The sequence below is a fragment of the Biomphalaria glabrata genome, chromosome 6 (genome assembly GCF_947242115.1).
Source record: "Biomphalaria glabrata chromosome 6, xgBioGlab47.1, whole genome shotgun sequence".
Classification (NCBI taxonomy): domain Eukaryota; kingdom Metazoa; phylum Mollusca; class Gastropoda; family Planorbidae; genus Biomphalaria; species Biomphalaria glabrata.
The window spans coordinates 41,987,256-42,015,254 of NC_074716.1; the positions used below are offsets into that span (position 1 = coordinate 41,987,256).

At 35.7% G+C, this 27,999-nt stretch overlaps 1 protein-coding gene across 14 annotated transcripts in view; it reads left to right on the forward strand.

The window, feature by feature from the left end:
- The window catches only part of LOC129926639 (uncharacterized), a 79,021-nt gene extending 53,771 nt beyond the window's left edge, over nucleotides 1-25,250 (forward strand). For 13 of the 14 annotated variants that reach the window (XM_056031957.1, XM_056031948.1, XM_056031955.1 and 10 more), the window contains 4 exons: nucleotides 7,726-7,849; nucleotides 10,443-10,485; nucleotides 12,661-12,764; nucleotides 20,157-25,250. In XM_056031957.1, the coding sequence (XP_055887932.1) occupies nucleotides 7,726-7,849; nucleotides 10,443-10,485; nucleotides 12,661-12,764; nucleotides 20,157-20,280 (395 nt within the window). In that variant the 3' untranslated portion in view covers nucleotides 20,281-25,250. The remainder of the gene's footprint in view (nucleotides 1-7,725; nucleotides 7,850-10,442; nucleotides 10,486-12,660; nucleotides 12,765-20,156) is intronic. The other variant, XM_056031963.1, reaches the window with a different exon arrangement.
- The last annotated feature ends 2,749 nt before the right edge of the window (nucleotides 25,251-27,999 follow it).

The following is a 27,999-nucleotide window of genomic DNA, read 5'->3' on the forward strand; positions in this document are numbered from 1 at the left end:
TTATTTAACAGAGCGAGGATTGGCCACCAGGTACAAAAATATTCTCAAAATGACTTCGGGTATATATCCTTCCATAACAAATTATTAATCCGAGCGAGGCTCGGTCACCTGATATTATTCTTTAAACTACATTGGAATTTGTTATCGCCAAAATCAATCATGTGTTTAAGTAATGAAAATCTTACCACAGACAAAGAAGTTGGAAGAATCATGATATGTATCTAATTAAATTTCTTTCTCATTGTGTTTTTTTATCAGTCTCTTTTTCTTTAATTAATCATAATTTAGTTACAATTAATATGAGCGCGTTAACTTTAACATGTAGATCTATACTATAAAGTAGAATGTGAGATGTATGTATGTGATTTATAGACATCAAAACCGCTTGACCAATCTTGATAAAACTTGGCAGGAATGTTTCTTGGGTACCAACTTAGACCTTAGTGTATGTATTGTAGCCCTAAAAAAAACTTAAGACCCTAAAAAAAAAAATAAAGTTGTCCGACTCTATTAAAGCTATAGTATTTTATGGATCTAGGTCATGTCTACAATGTTGACATGAGAAAAGATCGAAAGGATTTAGACCTAGATCTAATTTTAAGAAATACACTTTGCGCAGATATTTTTTACTTTGACACATGAACATACAAAAGAAGATCCTTTGATTTCATTATATAATAAAATTAACCTTCAATTTTTTTGTTTCAAAAGCATTTTTTACATTAATTAGTTCCTTATATATGTAACTACAGATTTTCTGACGAACATTCTTTCATTAGACAATACCGTAATGAATCGCGCACTAAAAATTAATTCGTTTAATTGTTTACTTTATAATCCCATCCCTAGATCTAAAACTCTAATTCAACTCTAAGATGATAAAACTTCTCTTCGCACAGATAGTTTTATACTTTAACACATAATTATAGTCCATTAATTTCATATTTTTATCAAATAAACATTCAAATTTGGTTTTCTAAAGCATTATTTTTAAGAGACTACATTCGTTTACGAAAGCTGCGAAGCCGAGTTGAGATAGGCCTTGATCTTTATTCATTCATGAATCGCGTACTAAAAATTATTTCGTTTAATTGTTCACTTTATAATCCCATTCATTTAACAAAACTATCGCTCTTTTCGTTTTTAATAGATAAGAATGTATTGACTTCGGGTAAACCCATTTCGCAAAACTAATTTTATTTTCGTAGCGAAAGAGAAATAACGTGAAAGGATCATTAGCTAAGTTTAACATACATCTAAATCCAATCCACTAGATTAGTAAACACAAACTTAGACCCGCAGGCCGCGGGTAATGCCAGGCTAGTAACTTATAAATATCTAATCTAAATGACTTTGGAGATTCCCTAATGCTGATTCAAATTACCTTTGTTTTTTGTTTTTAACACCCATTTAAACAATAAAGTAGTATAGAGCCATCATTCTTGCGTATTTCTATCTATAACTCTGCATATATATATATATATATATATATATATATATATATATATATATATATATATATATCATGTACTCACCGGCTTCGCCCGTTGATAAGTTCCAAGGCTATATATCGTTCACTTCATGGGCGTAGCCAGAATTATTTTACGTGGGAGAGTACTTTTTTTCTTTATATACATATATGTGTATATATATATATGTGTGTGTGTGTCTGCGTGTGTGTTTTTGTATGTGTATGTTATTCCGAACCTTCATTCTTTCAGAAGACTTTTATTTAACCATAGAAAAGGTTCTTCCTAGTGGACTTTAGACTGTATAAATCTTTGGAGGTTTTTATTTAAACTAACTCAAAACCTCCTTAATTACGCTCATAGAATTTGGTGACTGTAGTTTGCTTTAATTTTATATAGAAGAGAGGTTTTTAGCTCCAAACCCTCTGGAGGTGGTTTTAACTTAAATCCCTCTGGAGGGATTTAACTCCGAACCCCTCTTGGATATACTCATAGAATCAGGTGACTATTGTATGCTTTAGTCTTATATTGAAGAGTGGGTTTTATCTTTATAAAAATTGGAGGGGCTTCTAAACTCAAAATCTTCCTTGACTAAGCTCATGGAATTTTGTAAATGTCTGTTGCATTATTTTTTTCTGTTTTATAGGAGAGTTGTGTTTTAGCCTCAAAACCCCTAGAGGGTGTTTTAAACTTAAACCCACCTTGGCCGCGCTGGGGCAAGTAGCAATTAAAAAATCTCACATAAAATAAATAAAAATTAAAGCAAAATATCACATAAAATGTCCACCCTTCCCTGCGTGGGGGAATGATTTCATTATGTGGGGTGGAACCCCAGAACACCGCCCTGGCTACGCTTATATTTTACTTTGCAAAGGATACCTCCAGTTTTTTTTCTTATAACAATACTACACCTGTTGATTTTTCTCAGACTTAATATTACTCTTTTTTTTTCCAGAATACCCCCTTTTTTATTTTAATAAAAGGGACACATTTTAACTATTAACATAACATATTATTTCAGCCAGTGAATTAGTGTATCTGTTACAATGAAATTTACGGCTCGCTCTATCTATCCTTCTCTCTTGTTCAGTCTCTGGAACTCCAATTTTTTTTTACCTTCGCATCGTAATTTCTCTTACATAGACTTTTAAAACTTGATTTGGAAAGACCGTCTTTATAATGCGACTCCGGCACATGCACGCACTCATGTTTTAGGCTCTTTAATTCTTATATCACTTTTACTTATACATTTCCCCCCCCCCAACAAAAAGTTAATCCCTTGTACAATCTATTTCTTTTCTTCGGTTTCTCAATTCAAACTATATTATTTTTGGACAGTGGCCTCAAACACACGCAGTGACACACACACACACACAGTGACACACACACAGAGATAAAGATATAGATAAAGATATAGATATAAACATATATTATTCTATAGATAGAGATAGATATATAGATAGATAAATATATATATATATATATATATATATAAATATAGATATAGATAGATAGATAGATTGATAGATAGATAGATAGATAGATAGATAGATAGATAGATAGATAGATAGATAGATAGATAGATAGATAGATAGATAGATAGATAGATAGATAGATAGATAGATGTAGATATCATGGGCGTAATCAGGATTTATTTCGGGGGGGGGGGAGGTTGGGAAATGTTTATCTCCCCCCTCCATATATATATATATATATTGTTATCTCACTATCCAGGCTCTCTGCAAACTGCACCATACACCACCAACTTAAAGAACTTGACAAGTCAGGGCTCCAAAATAACGTAAAGGTTTAATGTCCATAAATAACCGCCAATACTGTACAATTGACAGCACGTAGAACAGTACAAATAGCTCTGCGATAACAAATATCTCTCCGATAACACCGTTCCGCCGTATCAAGTCTTGCACTGGCCTCTCCGTCTCGTTCCGGGCTTGCACTGGGTTCAACAGTTCGGGACTGACTTCACACACTTGGGCTCGTTGTGTCGGACTCGATCACAGACCACGATCAAGACGCCGTTCGTCTCAACTGTACTTGACAGTACTCCGCACTGAACCGTCGTATTGCTCAGTACAGAATCACACCGTTGAACTGTGCTGTAGTCGACCGTGTTCTGAACTCCTGTCGTGAACCCGCTTTCTGAACCGTCTTGACACCTCCGCTGTTATATAGGGTCCCTACTGGCCTTCTCGAACCGGACAGAACGCCGCTCGACGTTTCTAGGTGGTCAGATGACTACAACTCTCGTGACGCTCCTGAGCTCTGTTCACGACGGCGATCCTTCCCGAACTGTCCTGTTGACCCTCGACTCGGCTGACCGTCGTAGCTCGTCACGGTTGACCGCTCGTCTAGCGCTGGCCTGGGGTGATTTGCGTCGGCTGACTACACACACACTACTACCCCTCTCTGTGCCACCACCAAGTTTATAACAATATATATATATATATATTTGTGTGTGTGTGTGTGTGTACATAATTAATCTTTATAACATTCTGATCCTACATTCTTTCGGAAGATGTTTATTTATTGTACCCTAGAAAATGTTTTTCATGGAGTTAGTGGAAACATTGTAGACACCCAGCCCTTGCCAGCAAGGTGGTCTGAGGAAGCGCTGAGAGCTACTTTAGCGAGGTTCGGGGCTGTGCCCTGCTGCCAAGCAATATTTCCGGTATTTAAAGCCCAAAAAATGCATATTCTAAGGTATCTATAGTGCATTATCCTGCTATTAAAAGTTTTAGTTCGAAAACCTAATCGGCTATTCATATTTACTTAGGACTTAGATCATCCCGCGCCGTTCGGCGCATTGGGTGGAGAGCTGCCCCCCAAAAAATTTGTCACTGGCAATGTCTTAAGCCACTTTCCATCTGGTGTCCACTGCTCTAAGGAACTCAATGAAAGTGTGGCGCCAAGTTGTACTTGGAAATCCCTGTTTGCGCTTACCTCGTAATGACCTCCATGTCATCGCAACTCTTAGTATGCGTTATTTATTTTGTCGGAGAACATGTCCCGCAAACCTCATGCGACGCTCTGTCAAAACTTTACTAAGGGGTCGACTTCCAGTTCAGCATAGGATTTCCTTGATTGAGACCCTATCTCTACAACTGACTCTTATCTTATCTTATATAATACAGACGTTACTTCAAAAAAGAAGATGATTACGTCCTACGCGTCATGCATTTAGTCATGCATATTAACCAATGACTTAAATTCTGCCAAGTCACTGGTTTTCCTGGCTAGCTCAGGCAACCCATTCCGTGCTCTAATAGCACTAGGGAAGAAGGAGTATTTGTACAAATTTGTCCTAGCATATGGGACGAGGAATGTGCCTTTATCTTTGTGTCTTTCAGAGTATTTTATTAAATTTTGTTTTTGTATTTGAAGATTATGGTTCAGTGTTTTATGTATGATTGCTACTTTACTTTTGAGCCTTCTGTCCTGAAGGCTTTCTAAATTTAGTGATTTTACTAAAGGTGTTACTCTAGTCAAATGTGAATATTCGTTTGTTATGAATCTCACTGCTCTATTTTGTGTCTGTTCCAGTTTCTTAATGTTTTCTTGAGTTGAGGGGTCCCAAACGGAGGATGCATATTCTATTATTGGCCTAACCAAGGTTAAGTAACATTTTAGTTTTATGTTCTTATTTGATTTATAGAAATTTCTTTTAATAAATCCTAATGCTTTGTTTGATTTTTTTGTAGTTTCATCAATATGTGGATTCCATGATAGTTTTTCATTTATTATAACACCTAGGTATTTTGCGTTTTTAGTCTGTGATACTGGTTTGCCATGAATAAGATAAGTGGAATTAATTTGTTTTAGTTTTTTTGTTACTCTTAACAACTGACATTTTTCTGGGTGGAAAGACATGCTCCAATTTGATTCCCATTTCTGTAATTCATCTAATTCTCTTTGTAAAATATCTGTGTCTTGTGTTGTTTTTATTGTTCTATATATTATGCAATCGTCTGCAAATAATCTGACTTTTGTTCCTGAACTAATGCAATTTGGTAAATCATTTATGTAAATTAAAAATAGTAGTGGACCCAAGACTGTACCTTGAGGTACACCTGAGTTTACTGTTATCGGTGTTGATTTAGAGCCATTTATTATTACAGTTTGTTCTCTCCCTATCAGAAAGTCTTTAATCCACTGATGCAGTGGACCATTAATGCCGAAATATTTTAATTTTTTAAGCAAACTATGGTGGTGAACTTTGTCAAAAGCCTTAGAAAAATCTAGTAAGATAGCATCTATTTGTTCACTATTATCTAAACCTTTTGAAAAATCATCAATTAGTCCTATTAGTTGTGTTTCACATGATCTATATTTCCTAAAGCCATGTTGGTATGGTGTGAGGACATTATGTTTGTCTAAGTGGTTTATGATGTTGCTACATATTATGTGTTCTAGGATTTTACATGTGATGCCCATGATTTTACATGTGACTCCTAAAATTTGTCTTAGCCATCTTTGTTGAGCCACATTTAGTCTTATTTTCAATTTCGGCATATGAATATTCACTGCACTCGATTAATGGAGCCCAGCGTCTAATAGAAATGTGTAATTTCTCTCGTCTACGCTCTTGGAATTTTTTTTTGCTTTAGATTTTGTATAGAAATGGGAATTTTTTTTTTGTCAAAATCATGTTTGGGGGGGGGGGGGGTTAAACTAAAAAATCTCTGGAAGTTTTTTTTTTTTTTTACAAATTCAAAAACCAAAAATTTGGTGACTGTAGTTTGCTTTAGAATAATATTGCAGAGAGGGATTTTCAACCTTAAAACTATCTGTAGTGGAATTTTAAACTTAAAACCATTTGGAGGATTTTAAACTTAAAGCCCTCTGGAGGAGGGTGGTTTTAAACTCAAAACGCCCCTTTGCTACGCTCATATAATTTTAAATGCGTAATTTGCTTAATTTTTATTTTTAAGAGGCAGTTTATAGCTTAAACCCTGCTAGAGGGAGGGTTAAACTCAAAACCCCCTTTGGCTACGATCAGAGATTTTTGAGTGTGTAATTTGCTTTTTTTTTATTTTGAAGAGGTGGTGTTTGCTTTAAACCCCTCTGGAGAGGTTTTAAAGTCAAAAACATCTGGAGGGGTTTTAAATTTAAAGCTCTCTGGAGGAGGGGTTTTAACTCTAAACCGCTCTTGGCTACGCTCATAGAATTTTGAATGTGTAATGGTTTTTTTTTATTAAAGATGTGGCTCTTAGCTTTAAACCCCGCTGGAAGTGGTTTTAAACTTAAAACCATCTAGAGTGGTTTTAAATTTAAAGCCCTCTGGATAAGGGGGATTTAAACTCAAAACCCCCCTTGGCTACACTCATATAATTTTGAATGTGTATTTTTTTTTTATATTGAAGAGTTAGTTTTTATCTTCAAACCCCGCAAAGCTCCTCTTGGATATGCTCATAGAATCTGGTGACGGATGTATGCTTTAGTCTTATATTGAAGATGGGTTTTATCGTAAAAAATAAATTTCGAATGGGGTTTTAAAATCAAATCTTCCTTAGCTATGCTCTTGGAATTCGGGGATTGTCGTTTGCATTATTATTTTTTGTTTTTGTTTTATAGAAAACCCACCTTGGCTGCGCTTGGAAAGTGATGGTTTAATATTCAAATCTCACGTTAAAAAATTAAAATTAAAGCAAAAAATCAGTCAAAATTTCACTCATTTCGAGAGAGGGGTTTGAACCCCCCAGCTCTCCCTGGCTGCGCCCATGATATGTATATACATTATATATATATATATATATATATATATATATATATATATATATATATATATATATATATATATATATATATATATATATATATATATATATATATATATATATATATATATATATATATATATATATATATATATATATACATAGATAGATAGATAGATAGATATAAATATAGATAGATAGATAGATAGATAGATAGATAGATAGATAGATAGATAGATAGATAGATAGATAGATAGATAGATAGATAGATAGATAGATAGATAGATAGATAGATAGATAGATAGAAAGAAAGATATAGATATATAAATAGATATAGATATAGATAGATAGATAGATAGATAGATAGATAGATAGATAGATAGATAGATAGATAGATAGATAGATAGATAGATAGATAGATAGATAGATAGATAGATAGATAGATAGATAGATAGATAGATAGATGACATATGACATCTAAAGATGTTTATGCATAATATGATCTTTATTTTTTTATGTAGACATTTCAACAATTGGAAGAGTGACAATAAACACTTTTGAATTGAAAGCTATAACTATTGCTATAGGGTTGATTGTTGTGTTGGCTGCAGCTATAATAATAATACAAGTTGTTTTACGGTACAAGTAAGTTCGGTTTTTAATTCTTGGAAAGCTTCTATCAACTCTGTTTTTCTGTCTAGGTGGAATCTTGTTACATAGTATTTCTCCCACTTCTCATTCTTGGATAAAATTGAAACTTAATACAATTATTTATTGTCGTTGACAGTAATAAGTACCAGGTGACAGAGCCTTGCTCAGTTGAATGATTTGTTAAGGAAAGATATTTACTCGAACTCATTTTAGAAACTTTTTTTTCGTAATAACGAAAATGAAGGATCTGATAAAGTTGGTTTTGTGTTTTTTAGTTCTAAATGATTTAGTACATGGCGATAAGCATAGAAAGTCTCTTAAGTGCCCGAACAGACTAGAAAGACTGCAGCTCACGTCCAGTTGTCTTAAATTGCATCTTTTACGTTACATTTTTGACCTATTTAAGGCTTCCAGGAAAATCTGTGCAGTGTAGCTTCTCAAAGGATTACGTTTAGACTTTTAATATTGCAATTAGCAAATTTGATATAGCTTTAGTTCGAAACATCAAGCGATACAAAATCTCTAGGTTATAGGGTGAAACATGCACTTTGTAACAACAAAATTGTGCATTGTTTTTCATAAGAGACGCCAGTATTCTAAAGAATCGGTTCCGTCTCTGCTACGCCGACCACCTTTCAGCTGACGAATAAGATAGCCTTTGGCATATGTTTGTCTCCCATTCGGGATACGTGCTCTTTCCAGCGTAAATGTCGTACTATAAGAAATTCTCTATACTTTCCATACCGCTATTCCATAACAACATCGCTGAAGTCTTGCCACCTTATGTCCATGGAGTGCAAACATCTTTGGTGAAAGCGTTAAAGAAGTGCTAGATGCGTTCTGTATAGTACTCATGCCTCAGATTCTGGAGCTGGAGATATTGTTCAGTGTGCGCAAGTAAGGCGTAGAGAACCTGTGTTATGATAATTTCCTTTATTTTGGTATTAGTAAACTTCGAAGATTGAGCGCATTGTAATAATATTACCCTGCATAGTAGGACTATGTTAACTATTCTAAGCTATCTAAACTGGGAATAGTTAGCCATTTGCTTAGAAAAGAATACTTGATCTATCAGAATTATAAATGCCATCTATTTGCTTACCTAGCCACAATAAATGTTAACAATGGGTCAAATTAAATACTTAATGGAAACTTTTATCTACTGCATTGGGAGGTTCGTAGATAAAGGTGAAGGGATTGGATCACCAATTATCACATTTAAAAACTTAACTTTGAAACATAAGAATATAACTTGTGACTGTAGGTATAGTTTTTTAGTTCCAAGGTTTACTTTTGTCCAATATTAAACGACTTGAAAGAAAAGACTATTATGTAATATTTTAAGTATCATTCAAGCAAAGTATCTAGGCTCTTTCGATACAGAGTAAAATAAGTTGGCTAAGACATTGTTTCCTAAGGATATCTTCTATGCTGAGAGAAAAGCCACCAAAAACATATATATATATATAGTCTGAAAGTGAGACATGATAACTACAGAAATCATTAAGCGTATGTGTGAAAAAATAGCACTGCATTTTACAGAATGGACGCAGACTGTAAGTGCAGGTATAAATCTCTCCAAGATCTATAGAAACGAAGCGGCCCTAGAAAGATAAAGAAAGCTTCCCTATTAATCAGGTCTAAAACAGGTGCATTCACATGCAAGAAATGTTGCAAACTTTATCAATCCAAAATCGGTTACAGTAGTCACACCAAATTCTTCTCCGACTTAAAAAGAAACTAACACCATTGATTCGTATGGTCGCATCCGTTGTCTGTTGATACAGTATTAACCATACAATCATATTCTTTTTTCCATAAGAAGAGATAATTTATATATATATATATATATATATGTGTGTGTGTGTGTGTGTGTGTGTGTGTATATATATGTATATATTCAAAATAGATAAATAGATAGATAGATAAATAGATAGATACATAGATAAATAGATAGATAGATAGATAGATAGATAGATAGATAGATAGATAGATAGATAGATAGATAGATAGATAGATAGATAGATAGATAGATAGATAGATAGATAGATAGATAGATAGATAGATAGATAGATAGATAGAATGCCTTTTGAAGTCAAAGATTCTGTGAATGAGAGGGCAGTCTGACATGGGGCGTTGTCATGATGAAGCTTTCATTTGTCTACAATGTGTTGTCTCACGCTAGCTCTCTTCGACCAAAAGTAAGCTCAAATGAGAAAATCAAATATTAAATCGATGTAGATTTTTTTGTCAGATAAGGGAATCGTCCAGGAGAAACTGTTAACCAAGGGTGTTTTATTTTTTTTTATTGTAAAGATGTCATTGTAATGTTAAGAAAAAGGGTCATTCTATTCAGCCCATTGACATTGCTGACAAACGAATGCTCCATTATGACAACGCCCCATGTCACGTTAGAGAACTAATGGCTTTATGTTGTTCTCCTGGCAACATGAAACCTATGTTAACCGTCAGCCATAGAAACAGATAAATTTTACATCTTACATAGATCACTTGATTTTGTTATATACTATATTTATCCATTTCATAATGACATGAAACTAAAGAAAGATTTGTTCTTTTGATGTAGAAAACGAAATGCTAATTCGTTGAAACCAGGACAAGTCGCTCAAGTAAGACAGACTAATATTTAACTCTTACATAAACAATATAAAACTTTATTATTTTATTAACTAAATCTTTGTTATGCTCCTTGTGCCAAAAATTAAATCATAGTTGTAGCTTAAATATTTTGATACTTCTTTCATTGTTTTGTTTTTCTACCGACATATGACTTTTGTTTATACTAAATTACTCCAATGACAATAGTATGGAGCTCGTAACAAAATAGTGAACGACAAAATAGCGCAGTCAAAAAAATACCACATATGACAAAATAGTGCTAATAGACATAATCTTTTTTTTTTTATTCATTTTTAAGCAATTATTTGATATATTTAAAATATAAATTCATACTCTTAATAATAATAATAAGGCTTGTCTTCGAGTCCAAAATTAATGAGAAATGTACTATTTCCCGTGGCCACACAATCCTAGCTGTGACCTGCATATTTAGTTACATCCAGGGCAAGAATAACCATTGTCGCCGGTAGTCGATTAAGATTGTCTCAACTGTTCTTGGCAGCGGATTTTCTTTTGTTCTCAAATGTGTATCCCGCGGAATTTGTAAATGTCATCCTGCTGTCTTGTTCTCAAGCCGTATGCATTCAGGTGCTCTCTTCTATGTCAGCTAAGGCAAGTTGGCGCCTAAGCTTGTAGTTCTAGCTTTTCCGTGGGACATCTCTGTTATGTCGACCACTATTTTAGCTCACCAAATAAAAAAAAAAAAGCCTGCTTTTGGCATACGTTCGTCCACGTTACGGGATACAAGCACTGCCCATAAACTTTAGAAAATAAAATTCACAAAATGCAAAGGAAAAAAATTCATTAATGTAAAATGTTACATTATCTTAGTTTCTTAAAATTGACGTGTAAGCACAATAACACATTTTAATAGTGCCATGCTATGGATTCTTTTTTTTTTATTATTTAAAAAATGGATTGCCAGACAAAAAATATATATGTATATATGTACTGCCACATAGAAACTCCATCCTCTACTTGCTATAATAAGCTGGAAACATTGATGCTAGACGTCTTTTAAGTTTAGTGAACTTTGGAAATCATTGTGCCTTTCCTCCGATGAAGTTTTTGTTCGTGGCAAACAGTCCTGTGTTTAATCTCAAATGTTCCAAACTGGAAATATTTGAGTCAATTTGCGATATTATCACCGACAGACCAATATAATTATCCTACTAGTGTTCCCTTTAACATTTGGGTGAGTATTATTCATTTTTCTGAAGACATGTGAAACAAGTGAACGAGCATACTAAAGGAACTGGATAGAATGTAAAGGTCAGCTTAACTTAGATCAAAGAAAGCTGAAACCAAATTATCTAGATTTTACATCTAGACCTAACTATGTTATAACACACATTTCTAACATGTCTTTGATGTCATTCTATAATTTATATGGTTACACATTTCTGTAGCGTTTCAAGTTCAGAATATTACGTGACCAACTTGAACTATTTACTCCACGTTATTTGACACAGGCAGATTCTAGAAACAACGTGATCTCAGTCACATGACTCGTAGGGGTCATATGCGGTGATCTCTACCTGTGCAGCTAGTTCATTTATTATAACACTACCATATATAGAAAAAAAAATAAAGTTCCCTTTTCAGACCTTGCGATCTATAGGGCAGATGATGTGAAGGTTATCTGTTTCTGTGGTCCAGGGCCAACGAGGGTGTCATGTGGCAAGCACAACGATTAACCGCCTTACTTTTCCCCAACTAATGTCTGGTACCATTTAGAGCTGGATGGACTTAGAGGCGCTCAGTTTTCACCAGGATTTAAACCTGGCACAACCTGTTTAGAAGCCAAGCGTTTTACCGCTCAGCCATCACGCCTCATATATATTCATTAGGCTTACACATATAATTTTAAAAAAAATATTAACCTTTTCCATATATTCTTATTTAGCAAAATGTTACATGTAATAAAGAGAAACTAAAATAAAATTAAATTAAGATACATAGAGTTTGCGCTATATGGTTTCGCGCTATTTTAACTGGAAATTTCCAGCTCTTTCTTTGACCCTATTTTGTCGGCCCAATTTTGTCGCTTTCTTTATTGTTGGGTATTCTATGTGAGATTTGAATATTTAATTACTCGTTTAAAAATTGTAATCAGGTTATAACTTGGAACGACTAAAATCGAGTTTGTTAAATTTGTTTCATAGGCTGAACACTGTCAACAAACAGAAAATAGTATGAAAAGACATTACTTCCAACTTGAGAGAAACCCTGAAACGCAGCGATTCAATTTATCAGACGTTGAAAAAAGGTTTTACATTTTCTTAAACAAATGTTTTCTTGTCAGAGCTTTCTGTCTTGAAACGATAAATTGTGTACAATGTATTTTTAGCTCCCTCCAAAAGGGAAAAAACCGCTACTACTTTTGTCTGCTCTATCCAATAATATGCCTGTTACACTTTGAACTCAAAAACTGAAATTGTATTGAAAAACCAAATATCATTCATTTTAAAGCTTTTTAAAAAAAGGTGTAACGGATGCATCTTTAGAAAGAAAACGTTTTAATTTTAAGCTTTTTTTTTTACAAAATAAAAAAGCACCAAATTACAAATATTTTATTTTCAATAGTAAAACAAAACAACAAATATTTTTAGTAACATTCATATGTTATTGAAATTTCCAAATAAAGTTCCAAATAACGTTTTTTTGTTTGTTTGTTTCTGAAGTTGGTGGGTTGGGGGTGATACCTGGGCACGGATCTAAAAAACGGCTCTAACGATTTGTCTAGAAACTTTCACAGTAGGTATTCGTTGTAAAGAAAAGATAAATAGCTCGTTAGCTACGTATTCAAAACTCTTGTTTGAACGTTATAGTTTTTCAAAGTAAAAAACAAACACTTTAAAATTTGGCTATAAATCATTGCGTAGTCAGCATCAGTGTACGTTAAACTCAGTTGTTTAAGATAGATAAAATAATATAATTTTATTGGTCCAATGAAATGGAAATTCAGTTTGACTACTATTGACCTTCTATCAAATTTAAAGTTGATTTCAGTTTATTTTGTAGATTATCTAAGCTTTGCAGGTATAACTAACTAACTAATTAACTAACTACATGAAACAGCAAATCAGGATCAAAGTAATTCATAAAAAGTTTTAAAAAGCTCCGCTTATTTTAACATACTTTTGTTAGTTAATTCTTTATAATCATTTTAAAATCAATAAAATAATGTTTCAATCAATTGACTTAAATTATAAAATGAAATTGTACTAAAATAAATATTCAACAAAAGCAAAAGAAAGTCATATCTTCCACATGTTCTGCTTGTGGTCGTTCTTTAATATATTTTTTTCAACTTTTTCTTAATCTTTTCTACTTATAAATTAATTTATGTTTAAAAAAAAGCACTGAGACCCATTGAGGTTTATCGAAAACCATCAAAACCCATAGGAGGTCAATACAAGTGACTAAGTCTTACAAAGGAGAAAAAAAAATTAAAACAAGACAAAGTGAACGTTAAGAATAGTCTTAAAAATTATTTAATGATAAAGATTAATAAATCATTGCCTGAAAAAAAAAAATATTATATTTATCATTAGTTTCCCAGAGAAATCGACTTTTTAGATATGTTTACCATTCGAACAAAATATATGCAGCTCCGACATTTTCTTTGTGTAGTTTTTGGGGAAAAAATCTTTTCACTAGGTACAGTTATTCTATTTGTTTTTAATTTTTACCTGGAAGTCAATTTTGTCAACCCAATAGAAATAATTTAAATGAGAAATTAATGATAATATTTTAAACATGCTTTTTATTTTATTTTTAAAATATCCCACTCAGGTGCTTATTTCAGCTCAAATTTTAGCAATCGGGTTGAAGCAATTTTTTTTCAATTGTGAAATAGCTTTGAAGCCTTGGTTAATATGATAAATTATTTGTGTTTTCAAAGATTATCACAACAAAAATTTTCATCAGCTTTTAAATCAGTATATACTCTTTCCTAGTACTCAATTGGCCTTTGATTACATTTTAGACATATTTTTTTCACCATTATTACAACACAATATGAAACATCTTTTGTATCAACTTTTACATAGTAGAACAGACACAAAATAGAGCAGTGAGATTCATAACAAACGAATATTCACATTTGACTAGAGTAACACCTTTAGTAAAATCACTAAATTTAGAAAGCCTTCAGGACAGAAGGCTCAAAAGTAAAGTAGCAATTATACATAAAACACTGAACCATAATCTTCAAATACAAAAACAAAATTTAATAAAATACTCTGAAAGACACAAAGATAAAGGCACATTCCTCTTCCCATATGCTAGGACAAATTTGTATAAATACTCCTTCTTCCATACTGCTATTAGAGCATGGAATGGGTTGCCTGAGCTAGCCAGGAAAACCAGTGGCTTGGCAGAATTAAAGTCATTGGTTAATATGCATGACTAAATGCATGACGCGTAGGTCGTAACGTCTGTATTATATGAGATAAGAAGAATGTCATTGTACAAAGGGTTTACACTTAGTAGTAAAACACTTTCAAAAACAGGGCTGAATTGTGTTCTGTGGCATTTTACGTCTCGTGAGACGATCTTTTCCCTTTGCAACTTCTTGTGTGACTAAAGAGGCCAATCCTTGATACACAGCTGCGATCACAGGTTGGGCATATAAAATCACCAGGCGCCATTGCATTTTCACCCTTCTTTCTGCTTCTGTTGTGTATGACATCTGCAATCTGTGACCCTTCCTTTATGCTCTCTCTCCATGTGGATCTGTCCAGTGCCACCTCTTCCCAGTTGCCAGTGTCGATTTTGAAGAGCTTCATGTCGCGTTTGCATACATCCGTATAACGTAAAAGTGGGCGACCAGCGGCTCTCCTGCCTTCAATTAGATCGCCATACAGGATGTTCTGTGGAAGTCGACCTACTGGCATTCTACGAACGTGGCCAAGCCAGCCAAGGCGTCTGCTGCTGATAACAGAGCGGATGTCCTGGCATCCTGCTCTATGTAGCACTTCCTCATTTGTTATCTTATCTTGCCACCTTATTTTAAAGATCCGCCTTAGGCATCGGAGGTGGAAGACATTCAGCTTTTTTTCCTGCCATGAGTAGGTTGACCATGTTTCACTTCCGTACAGCAAGGTGCTCAACACACAGGTCCGGTAGACTAGGGCTTTAGTACTGCTAGTCAGCAATATGTTGTCCCAGACTCTTTTCTGCAACCGTGACATGGTGGCCATTGCCTTGGCTATCCTGTTGTTTATGTCTTTATCCAGTAGAGTGTTGTTGGATATGATGGAGCCAAGGTAACAAAAGTGATCAACAATTTCTAGTGGTTGGCCATTAATGCTTACTTGAGGTGCAGTGTTTGTGTTTTGGACAAGTATCTTAGTCTTGCTTTGACTAATGTTTAAGCCGAACTTCTGGCAAGCAGCAGATAGTTTGTCAACCATGGACTGTAGCTGAATATCAGAATCAGCCACAATAGCTGCATCATCAGCATACAGGAGTTCCCTGACGAGTAGCTTCCTAACCTTGGTTTTTGTTGAATTGTGTAGCGTTTTGGTAACTAGAAATATTATTCCAAGAAATGTATATTATTATTATTAAAGGAATTAAAATCAACACTTCAAACAGCGCCTAAAGCTTTTCTTTTCAATCTATAGAACGTTAAGCTTTCTATAAAATTTTGTCTATACAATTTTAGGAAAAGTTGAAAATTAAAAAATCATGACTTCATCTCATACTCTGCTTGACGTTTTAGGCATTCTTTAGAATGTCGAATTTTGCACTTTTCGTAATATATATATATATATATATATATATATATATATATATATATATATATATATATATATATATATATATTGTTACGAATCTCCCTATCCAGGCTCTCTGCAAACTGCACCATACACCACCAACTTAAAGAACTTGACAAGTCAGGGCTCCAAAATAACGTAAAGGTTTAATGTCCATAATTAACAGCCAATACTGTACAATTGGCAGCACGTAGAACAGTACAAATAGCTCTGTGATAACAAATATCTCTCCGATAACACCGTTCCGCCGTATCAAGTCTTGCACTGGCCTCTCCGTCTCGTTCCGGACTTGCACTGGGTTCAACAGTTCGGGACTGACTTCACACACTTGGGCTCGTTGTGTCGGACTCGATCACAGACCAAGATCAAGACGCCGTTCGTCTCAACTGTACTTGACAGTACTCCGCACTGAACCGTCGTAATGCTCCGTACAGAACCACACCGTTGAACTGTGCTGTAGTTGACCGTGTTCTGAACTCCTGTCGTGAACCCGCTTTCTGAACCGTCTTGACTGCGTCGCCTCCGCTCTTATATAGGGTCCCTACTGGCCTTCTCGAACCGGACAGAAAGCCGCTCGACGTTTCTAGGTCAGATGACTACAACTCTCGTGACGCTCCTGAGCTCTTGTTCACGACGGCGATCTTTCCCTAACTGTCCTGTTGACACTTGACTCGGCTAACCGTTGTAGCTCGTCACGGTTGACCGCTCGTCTAGCGCTGGCCTGGGGCGATTTGCGTCGGCTGACTACACACACACCACTACCCCTCTCTGTGCTACCACCAAGTTTATAACAATATATATATATATATATATATATATATATATATATATATATATATATATATATATATATATATATATATATATATATATATATATATATATATTGCTACGAATCTCACTATCCAGGCTCTCTGCAAACTGCACCATACACCACCAACTTAAAGAACTTGACAACTCAGGGCTCCAAAGTAACGTGACACTTTAATAGTTGGTAAATAACAGCCAATACTGTACAATTGGCAACACGTACACTGTACAAATATCTCTCCAATAACACCGTTCCGCCGTATCAATTCTTGCACTGGCCTCTCCGTCTCGTTCCGGGCTTGCACTGGGTTCAACAGTTCCGGACTGACTTCACACACTAGGGTCGTTGTGTCGGACTTGATCGCAGACCAAGATCAAGACGCCGTTCGTCTCAACTGTACTTGATAGTACTCCGCACTGAACCGTCGTAATGCTCCGTACAGAACCACACCGCTGAACTGTGCTGTAGTCGACCGTGTTTTGAACTCTTGTCGTGAACCTCCTTTCTGAACCTTGCTGTATTGAGCCCCTTTTCTCGACTGTCTTGACTGCGACACCTCCGCTCTTTATATAGGGTCCCTACTGGCCTTCTCGAACCGGACAGAACGCTGCTCGACGTTTCTAGGTGGTCAGATGACTACAACTCTCGTGACGCTCATGAGCTCTGTTCACGACGGCGATCCTTCCCGAACCGTCCTGTTGATACTCGAGTCGGTTGACCATCGTAGCTCGTCACGGTTGACCGCTCGTCTAGCGCTGGCCTGGGGCGAATTGCGTCGGCTGACTACACTCACACCACTACCCCCATCTGTGCCACCACCAAGTTTATAACACTGCCTCCTCCTTAGATCTGTCCGTCCCGGACAGGATCAACATCATGACATTGGCTGTAAAGTTTCATCGCTGCAGGCGGGGGTCGATCAGTGGCAGTTGGCTTGCCTCTTGAGCTTGAGGGAGCCATCCATGTTGCAGTCAGCAATGGTCGCTTCCTTCTTCTCCTCCTATCGGCCTTCACCTGGTTGCATGGACGTCGGGCTTTCATCGCCATCCACGTTGAATTCAGAAAACGTTTTCTTCTTCTCCTCCAGTTAGCCTTCATCTGGTTGCATCGATGTCGTTGCCGCATCGTCATCCATGTTGCACTCAACAAAAGTAGCCTTCTTCTTCTTCTCCGCCAGTTGGTCTTCATGTGGCTGCAGTTATTTCTTGGTAGGATCACCATGCACTTTGGACTACGCAAACGCCGCCTTCTTCTTTTCCTCCAGTTGATCGTCCTCTTGTTGCAGTGACGTTGTGGTTGCATCGCTCTCTTGTCGGTCGGTACTGAGGACAGCCACTTGACACATGGAGAGGTATAGGATGTAAGGGCAGGGATTACCAAGATTGTTGACCAAAGAGGTGGCTTCATAGGGCTTTGCGAAGAAGGACTGGGATGGGCTTCAAATTCACAGGACAGGGAATTGTGGGACAGGTCATCATCGTCAGCCTTGTCTGGAGGGCATGCTTGTGGGGCAGGTTGGTAACACTCCTCGTGCAAAGGTCCCTCGTCTTCGGCTTCAGGCTCCATTCGGCTTTCTTCACCACCATCAGGGCCTCTCTCTCTCGTCTCAGTATCGGGCCAATCGCCTGTTGGTTTCAGACCCGGTCGATGACTTTCATCGTGCGAATTTCCATCAACTTCAACGTCAAGCTTCCTTGGATTCTCTTCACCACCATCAGGACTTTCATCTTCATTCTTGGCAGCTGGACCAACGTCTGTTAGGTCCGGACCTGGCTGGTATCTCTCGACTTGCATATGTCTCTCAACGGCTTCGTCAGGTTTCAATGGGTCCTCATGATCTCCACCAAGGCTCCTCTCTCTGGTATTAACATCTGAACGAACGTCTGAGTTGATGATTCTCTCCTCCACAGCAGGTATGCGTTGGTTCATGTCGGCTATCTTGGTATTCATGGCATCTATTTTGTAATTGGTGTTTTCCAGCCCCGAGTTCATAGCTGCCATCTGTTCCCGCATGATACTGGTGATCTGTTGCTGCATGATACTGGTGATCTGTTCCAGCAAGTTAGGTTCGACTTCAAAAAGATATGTGTCCGGATCTTCTTTTTCTTCCAACATGTCTTCTCGGAGGCGTGCTTGTAAAGTTTCCTTGTTACCATATACCTTCAGCCTTCGTCCACGGAGTTCTTCCTTCAGTTCTCTAAATTCAAGTTCGTACAGCAGTTTCAGACGAGCCATAGTAGATCCGATCCAATCCGATTCCGATCCTATCCCACTTCTGACACCAGTGTTACGAATCTCACTATCCAGGCTCTCTGCAAACTGCACCATACACCACCAACTTAAAGAACTTGACAACTCAGGGCTCCAAAGTAACGTAACACTTTAATAGTTGGTAAATAACAGCCAATACTGTACAATTGGCAACACGTACACTGTACAAATATCTCTCCAATAACACCGTTCCGCCGTATCAACTCTTGCACTGGCCTCTCCGTCTCGTTCCGGGCTTGCACTGGGTTCAACAGTTCCGGACTGACTTCACACACTAGGGTCGTTGTGTCGGACTTGATCGCAGACCAAGATCAAGACGCCGTTCGTCTCAACTGTACTTGATAGTACTCCGCACTGAACCGTCGTAATGCTCCGTACAGAACCACACCGCTGAACTGTGCTGTAGTCGACCGTGTTTTGAACTCTTGTCTTGAACCTCCTTTCTGAACCTTGCTGTATTGAGCCCCTTTTCTCGACTGTCTTGACTGCGACACCTCCGCTCTTTATATAGGGTCCCTACTGGCCTTCTCGAACCGGACAGAACGCCGCTCGACGTTTCTAGGTGGTCATATGACTACAACTCTCGTGACGCTCATGAGCTCTGTTCACGACGGCGATCCTTCCCGAACCGTCCTGTTGATACTCGACTCGGTTGACCATCGTAGCTTGTCACGGTTGACCGCTCGTCTAGCGCTGGCCTAGGGCGAATTGCGTCGGCTGACTACACTCACACCACTACCCCCATCTGTGCCACCACCAAGTTTATAACAATATATATATCTTTTTTTTTCAGCTCATCTTGTGATAATATGAAAAAGAATGTGACCATGGAATCAGGACAAGAATTAGAGTATTCTCATTTGCACAGCACTTCATTTCAAAAGCCTACGCTGACTGAACATATTTACAATGAATAAAGTTTACAGTCGGAAATTGGGAGAAGTGTAACACGACGACAGATATTGTGGGTTACTCTGATAGTATAAAAAGAACTATAAATAAGTGTGCATTTGAGAAAAAAACGTATTAAGATAATAATAGTATAGTTTTACATAAATTTTCACTAGTCACAAAAATGGATGTCTGTTACAGAGGTCCCATATTTATTTATTTAATTTTATTTATATTTATTAACATTTTATTTTTTTGAGCACTTATATAATAATAATAATAATAATTATTATTATTATTATTATTTTCTTAACAAAAAAAAGAAGAGGAACAATTATAAAGATATTTTCCTTGATTACATTTTAATAAATTGTTACACCAAACTTACCACAATCAGCTTTGCAATGTACAATAAAACTTTTTTTATCTTTCTTTCTTACTTGAGCTTCGAAGGCTCCATTACATATGTTTATATATGCAATCATTGTTATTTAAATATTGTCCAAATACATAGACATTGCACTGTCATCAGGATAATGTTGAACTCGAACCCTGCAAGCTGTCATCTTCTGTCGTTCTGCAAGAGGTTTGATCTCTAACGTAATAATGTTTTTCTGAAAATTTATAATCAAATGAAATCTGAGCTATTTGAACGATTATTATGAAAATATTTTTAATTATTAAAATATAAATTGTATTAGAAACAAAATAATTTATATTTATACAAATATATAATACTCATTTTCATAACTAGATTGTACTTTTTTTTACCAAGGTATAATAAGAAGTCCTCCGTATTATACAATAGTTTGCTAGTAATTTTAGTAACTTCTCCATAAACAAAAGCATGTGGGGAATTTAAAATACCTTATCATTCCCTTAGTTAATCAACTTTGTACTGGTAAGGGTCATTTAGGCATTAATATGTATACCTCTCAAGGTTCAAAACACTGAAATGTCGATAGATAGCAAATTTAGAAATGCATGTCTCAGTAGAATTTCAAACGATCAACCTGCAACTAGAAAGCCTAGTGTATTACGCCGCATAATCACTCGTCCTGCAAACTGATGAGCAATTATTTGGAACTGATAAGGACTTTAACTTTAAATGTTGTAATAATTCTTTAGAAGCGCGTAGCAGTCAATCAGATAAGTCCATAATCATGGCTTAATTTGTTTGCTATAATGAGATTAGGTTTGAAATGAATACGCATTATTTTTGCTGTTAGTAGACATATATATCTATATTTATATAAATAAGTTAATATATATTGCGGTAAACTACAAATTCCGACCTTCTATAATCTAGCAGAACGACTAACCATGCTTCAGGCAAAGTGTGAATTATTTTATTATTAATACAAACTTCACGTGTATAGATTTATTGCCAATACAATTTTGTCGTGTTTTTTTATAAAGCTTAAATTAACTAGTTCTGTTTAGGTAGAATCCTTGACACGTTATTTTTCCCTCTTCTTACTGTGGACTAAAAAAATTCACACGCATTCATTGTTAAAGACAACAGTAGAATCAATACAAAAAGTTACCGATTCGTTACAATTAGTCGTAATTAAATAATTTATGTTGTTTTATTAAGAAAATGTATTGCTACAGGGAGATAAACATTGTGTAGAGAATAGCGCTTCCTGGGAGCACCTTGTTACGACTTCTGTTAAATTCGCGAAAAAAAAAGATGTTTAAAAAGCCTTTAGGAAACGGTCATATTATTTATCCCACAAAATGAGTGTCCGATTCGCCTGTAGAACAATGCATGCGAGACATGGAGGTCATTTTCCAAAATGTAGAAAAGACTAAATGTGGCTCTACAAAGATAGTTAAGACGGATTTTAGGAGTCAGTTATAGAGATTGGGTCTCAAAAAAGGAAATCATATGCCGAACTGGGAGTCGACAACTTAACAATGTTAAAACGGAGCATGAGGTTTGCGGGACATTCAACGACATGGAGGCCAAATACGAGGAAAGCGCAAACAGAGACGCCTTTGTATAACTTAGCGCTACACACTTTCATGGTGGACCTCAGAGCAGTGGACACCAGGTGGGAAGAGGCATCGAAAATTGCCAGTGACAGATCATTGTTGAGACAGCTTGGCACTCAATATGGTAAAAGACCGCTGGAGGATCTGAGTAAAAGTCTAAAACTAGTGCCAGCAAATGCAGATTATGAATGAAGGGAACCTATACTGAAAGGTTTCGGGGAGCCTTAGATGTCACATATATAATGCCCAGGTCTAAGAGTCATACAAAAGTGTGATTAGAACCACTACTTTATAGGCATTGGTGGGCAAAAAGACCTATTCTGTCATTCTCTCATTTAGAGGTGGCTTAAAGCTTTTGTCCTAAGCCAGACACTTGTCTATCAAAAAAGATACAAAGTCAGCTGGAAACATGCGCTCTTTCCTTGACTCGCTGTTCTCATGCCCAACATACCAGATTATTGCGCCTCTTAGAACTACCTGATATCTCGTCATGTTAACCAAAAAGGTTGATATACTGAAATAAAACGATGAACAGAGCAATATTTTCCTTTTTAGCGTTAAAAAGTTCTTTGAAGTGTTTTCTTTCGCATTCAATACAAAAAATGCCTAGGCTAAATATATTTTTTTTCTTCTTTGAATGAAAACGCAAGGCGTACTTGAGAATATATTTATTGTAATAGCTTCAGGGAGAAAACTCAACGAGGCAACGATGTTTATTTACAGGGACCTCCCAAGTACATGAAACATGTTTTTAGCACAGTCTTTTCATATCGGTTCTAGACTTTGTCATAAGTTGTACTCTTCTTCATAATGTTGACATCCTTCTCAGTCTAGTCTATAACTGTGAGCACCTTTTGCACTAGTTTGGATGTTGGTGCGTGACGCGGTTAATCTTCTAAAAAATAGGTGCGTTCCGTTACAAAAAAAAAGCTCTGTATATACGCAAGAAACTGCCTAAATTAGAAAAAAAAAACTAAAGTGAAATGTAGGCTATATGCTGCTATATATGAATTTTCTATTCTTCTTTGCAATTAGTCTTTGCAAAATGTCCGTCTATCCGTCTGCCACACTCAGCTTTCATAAACTAGAAAAGAAATGTAAAATCTTATTTCACCATCGGTATATCTTGCAAATTTTAGGTGCAACGGCTACTTTTGTTTTCTAAAAGCAATAATGTATGCAAGCAAATTTTTCAGAAAAATACACCATTTCTAAAACAACACATTAATGTGATTGAATTTTTGTTTAAATTATGTTAACAAATCAAGATAATTTTTTTTGTGTACTTTTAGTATCACTTAGTCCAATATATTTATTTATTTATTCATATATCTAATTCGTTAATGAAATGCTATAAGAACCCGATGCACAAATATTTTGGAACTCTCGTCAACTCTCTCATGTTGTGGATTTTTTTTTTGGAATGAATGCTATACTAGCTAAGTACATTAATGTTTATTAAACCTCGTCATTTTTCTTATATTAAAAAAATACATTTTTAGCGGCTCCCAGAAAAAGAAAAGACCCGTTTTATTTTGTGTAATATGTTAGTCATTCTATTCGTCACATTTAATTTTCCTTCCTAGCTACGTAAGATAAATTAAATTATAGATCTTGATCAAGTAATAGAATTCTAGACTAGACCTAAAAATTATGGTCAGATCTAGTCTTAAAAATCTAGATTAGATTTAAATCAAATAGTAGATCTAGTATGATGGCTGCCTGGCCGTTAGGTATGCGCGCTGGACTAATGTTCGGACTGGGTTTATAACCTGTTCGCTGCCATCCCCTGTCATCAAGCGGGAGGTTTGGAATATGAAGTAGGTTATCTTTAACTTTGAAGGTACATCCGAAACATGTAAAACATTTAACAAACAAACATATTTTACAAAGCCAAATTAATCTTTAAAATATTACTTTAACTTTAGACAATCAAAACAAAATTATTTTCAGGGGAGTCATTGCAAATAGGATGATCCGATAAGAGTCCGACGGGGACCATTTCTAAGTTTGTGTTAAAACACAAACTCTCTTTGTTTATGCTTAATTCTTTTATGTCATTTATAAATGTGTATGCAAAAATTTCATTTATTTTAATCTGATATCTGGGCTCTTAATAGTGTTTATTATTAATTTTCGATGAAAGTTTTGTGTGTCTTTTTTTTATTATCATTGCAATTTATGTCATGTTTAATGTTTCATTCTAATTCAATGACTTCCTTTTGCATGGATATTGTATTCACAATCTAATTTTTTAAAGTAACAATTATTTTTTTTGTTGAAAATTTTCTTCTTGCATGCATTTACTAGAAAATTTACAACTATATTTATTTAATAACATTTTATATATAAAAGCAATAATGTAAAGTGTTCTTGTTCTCTTATAAAAAGTTCGTGTCACATGAAGACTGTGTAGTCTAATTGGCTAGGAGCACGCATTTCAAGTGTAGTAGAAAGCTCTTAAATGTGATAAACATTGAGTTGTTGACCCTTGCCCAAGTACTGTCTCATTTTATCCTATTTTTGTTCCTGTCTCGGGGTTATTTGTCATATTCTTTTTTTAATGAATAAAACATGAGTCGTAAAATATTTTTTCAAAGTACATGGCTCCTCATGGGTGTAGCCAGGATTTTTATTCGGGGGGGGGGGTTCCTGATTGTCATAATGGACGGATTTCTCGCTATGCAAGTTTAATATATACATCTAGATGTATATTAATTATATTATATTTTTGTTTGTACTAATGTATATTACGTCATGTGCTTACCAAGAAAGTGGAAATTTTTAAGGGCGAAAAAATCCATGTTTTATTTTTTTGTATGCTACATTTAAGTAGCCTATTAAGTAAAAAAAACAAAAACATTATTAGTAATGTTTTCAGAAATTGCATTGTTAAATTTTCCTCTCAAAACACTAGCACCAAAGTCGAATTTTTTGCCTTTTTTATAAAAATAAATCAATTGTCATAATGGACGGATTTCTCGCTTGTAAAGCACCATCAATTTGTTGACGTTATTTACTTAAATTGCAAAGACCCGCAGCAAGACGACTTGCTAAATAAGGATAGACTTAGGAAGATCTAGCCCACTACAAACGTATATGATCTATTGCATTAATTATCTCTCACACTTCAATATCGACCCATCCCACCTTTTTTTAATGTTATTTGACCCTTCCCGCTTGGAGGAGTTTTCAGTCTTTTAGACAACCATGCTGACTGACGTGGAGACGAACGTAACATTGTTGGTATGGTTGGGCGTTTCAACCAAAAGTTTAACAAACACTGGTATAATGTAAATCTGTTTCCCTAAGTTTTTAATAAATAAAACATATGAAATTGAGGCATACAACACCCACACAACATACTTGATGAAGAAGAAAAACAGACATTTGAGCAGGCTCGGGCGATTGTTAACGAATAGACGAGAGAAAAATGGCACCAAAATTGGGAAAACGGAATCACAGGCAGGGAAGTGTGGAACAATTTGGAAGGATCCACGAAATAGGACGAGTGGTGGCAGTGAAACACGGGAGAACAGGTTACAAATGCTATGTACAGAACGGGGCACTGTCCAGTCGGAGCATACTTTGCCAAGTTTAAGGCTAACTTTGATTAACGTTGTAGACACTGCCAGCAAGACGACGAAACGGTAAGCCACCTGCTCTACGAGTGCGTGATACTACACACCAAAAAATGGTCCTTTAGGTGAAAAAGAAACTAGTATGCATGGCTAGTTAGCTCTGTAAGGAGACAGAGAAACACTGCAACGAACTTTCCTTGTCCATGTTGTCAAAAAATAGTGTTCTTAACACGGTGCCTTAGTGCGATGAGACTAACACGGTAGGCCTACTATTTGTTTTTTTAGAAAAAAACAACAACTTAGAGACTCTTTTTTATGATAATCAATAATTGTTCCTTCACCGAGAAATGCGGATATATTTTTTTTCCTTCCTTCTCATAATCACGTTTTCGATCTAATTCAAATACGCCTTTCAAATATAAACATCGCGTTCAAGAGCTTTGTCAGTAACATGACACTAGTTTAACCTTCCTGTTGTTATAAATAAAATTAAAATGATATTTCAAAATATCTAATTATTGTGTGTCGCATTAACGTCTCTGTGTAAGAGGATGTTTTGACAAACTCAAAACCATCTGGAGGGGTTTTAAACTTTAAAAAAAGCCATCTGTAGAAGAGGGGTTTAAACTCAAAACCCCCGATTGGATTGGCTACGCTCAAATAATTTAAGTGTGTAAATTGCTTTTTTTTATTTATATTGAAGAGGTATTTTTAGCATCAAACCCCTCTGAATGGGGGTTTAAACTCAAAATCCCCTTTGGCAACGCTCATAGTATTTTGAGTGCGTAATTTGCTTTTTTTTCTTACACTGAAGATGTATTTTTTAGCCTCAATCCCCCCTGGCGGGGGGTTTAAACTCAAAACCCCTTTGGCTACGCTCATAGATTTTAGAGTGAGTAATCTGCTTTTATTAATATTGAAGAGGTACTTTTTAGCTTCAAGCTCCAGTGGATGGGAGTTTAAACTCAAAACCCCTTTGACTACACTCATAACATTTTAAGTGTATAATTTGCTTTGTTTTTATTATTAAAGAGGTATTTTTACCTTCAAACCCCGCTGAAGTGGGGTTTAAACTCAAAACTGAGTCAAAACCCATTTAGCTACGCTCATAACATTTTGAGTGCGTAATTAGCTTTTTTTTATATTGAAGAGGGAGTTTATCGTAAATTTTAGAGGGGGTTTTAAAATCAAAATCTTCCTTATGCTGTGCTCTTGGAATTAGGGGATTTTCGTTTGCATTTTTTTTTTGGTTTTGTTTTATAGAAGAGGGAGAGTTAACTGCAAAAAAACCCAGGTAGGGGGTTTAAAACTCAAAACCCCTGGTAGGGGTTTTTAAACTCGAACCCTTTGGTAGGGTTTTTTTAAACTCGAACCCAGCTGGTAAACTCAAAACCCCTTTGGTTGTGCTGGGGCAAGTGATGGTTTAGTATTAAAATCTCACCTAAAATAAACAAAATCAACGCAAAAAATTAGTCACTAAATTCATTTCGGGGCGCCAACAAAATAGCGCGAAACTTCCCCACAAAATTCTGCAAGACAAAATAGCGCGGACTTTCAAAGGATTTGTAAAATAAAAGTTCGGATTTAAGTAAATGAAGGTCCTGGGCAGCTTTTATTGTTGAGGTCTCTATCTTATTTAATATGAATAGATCTAAAAGTTTGTCATATTTTCAGAGAAAGAGAGCACTTTAGAGTTTTATTTCATTCTTCTTTTTCACCAATATTTAAATTGAATTGCAATTGCAATTGACCCCTTTCAAGGGATAGGTATATGATGATGTGTGTATGTTATAGTATAATCAGAAATCTTGATTATCTGGGGCATCTTTCTTTGATCAAACCAGGGCTTCTTTTGCCGCAACATTGGCAAACTTTCGTGTGTCTGGATTAGTTCAGCTTGCGATCACTTTTTTTAATCTCGCAAATGTTTGTTTAATCTCATTTATTCCACCTGTCGATGTAAATACTGCGTTTGAAGAACTAAATGAAGCTCGGCCAGATGTTGCAACATATTTGTATAACTATTGGAAGGACAACTATTTTGGTCGCCAGGCGAAACCGTAGAGCCTCCAAGATTTCCCATAGCACTATGGAATGTTTGAGATCGAGTACATGTCAATTTACTAGGAAGAAACAAATCGATGTAGGGAGGCACCATGCACTTAG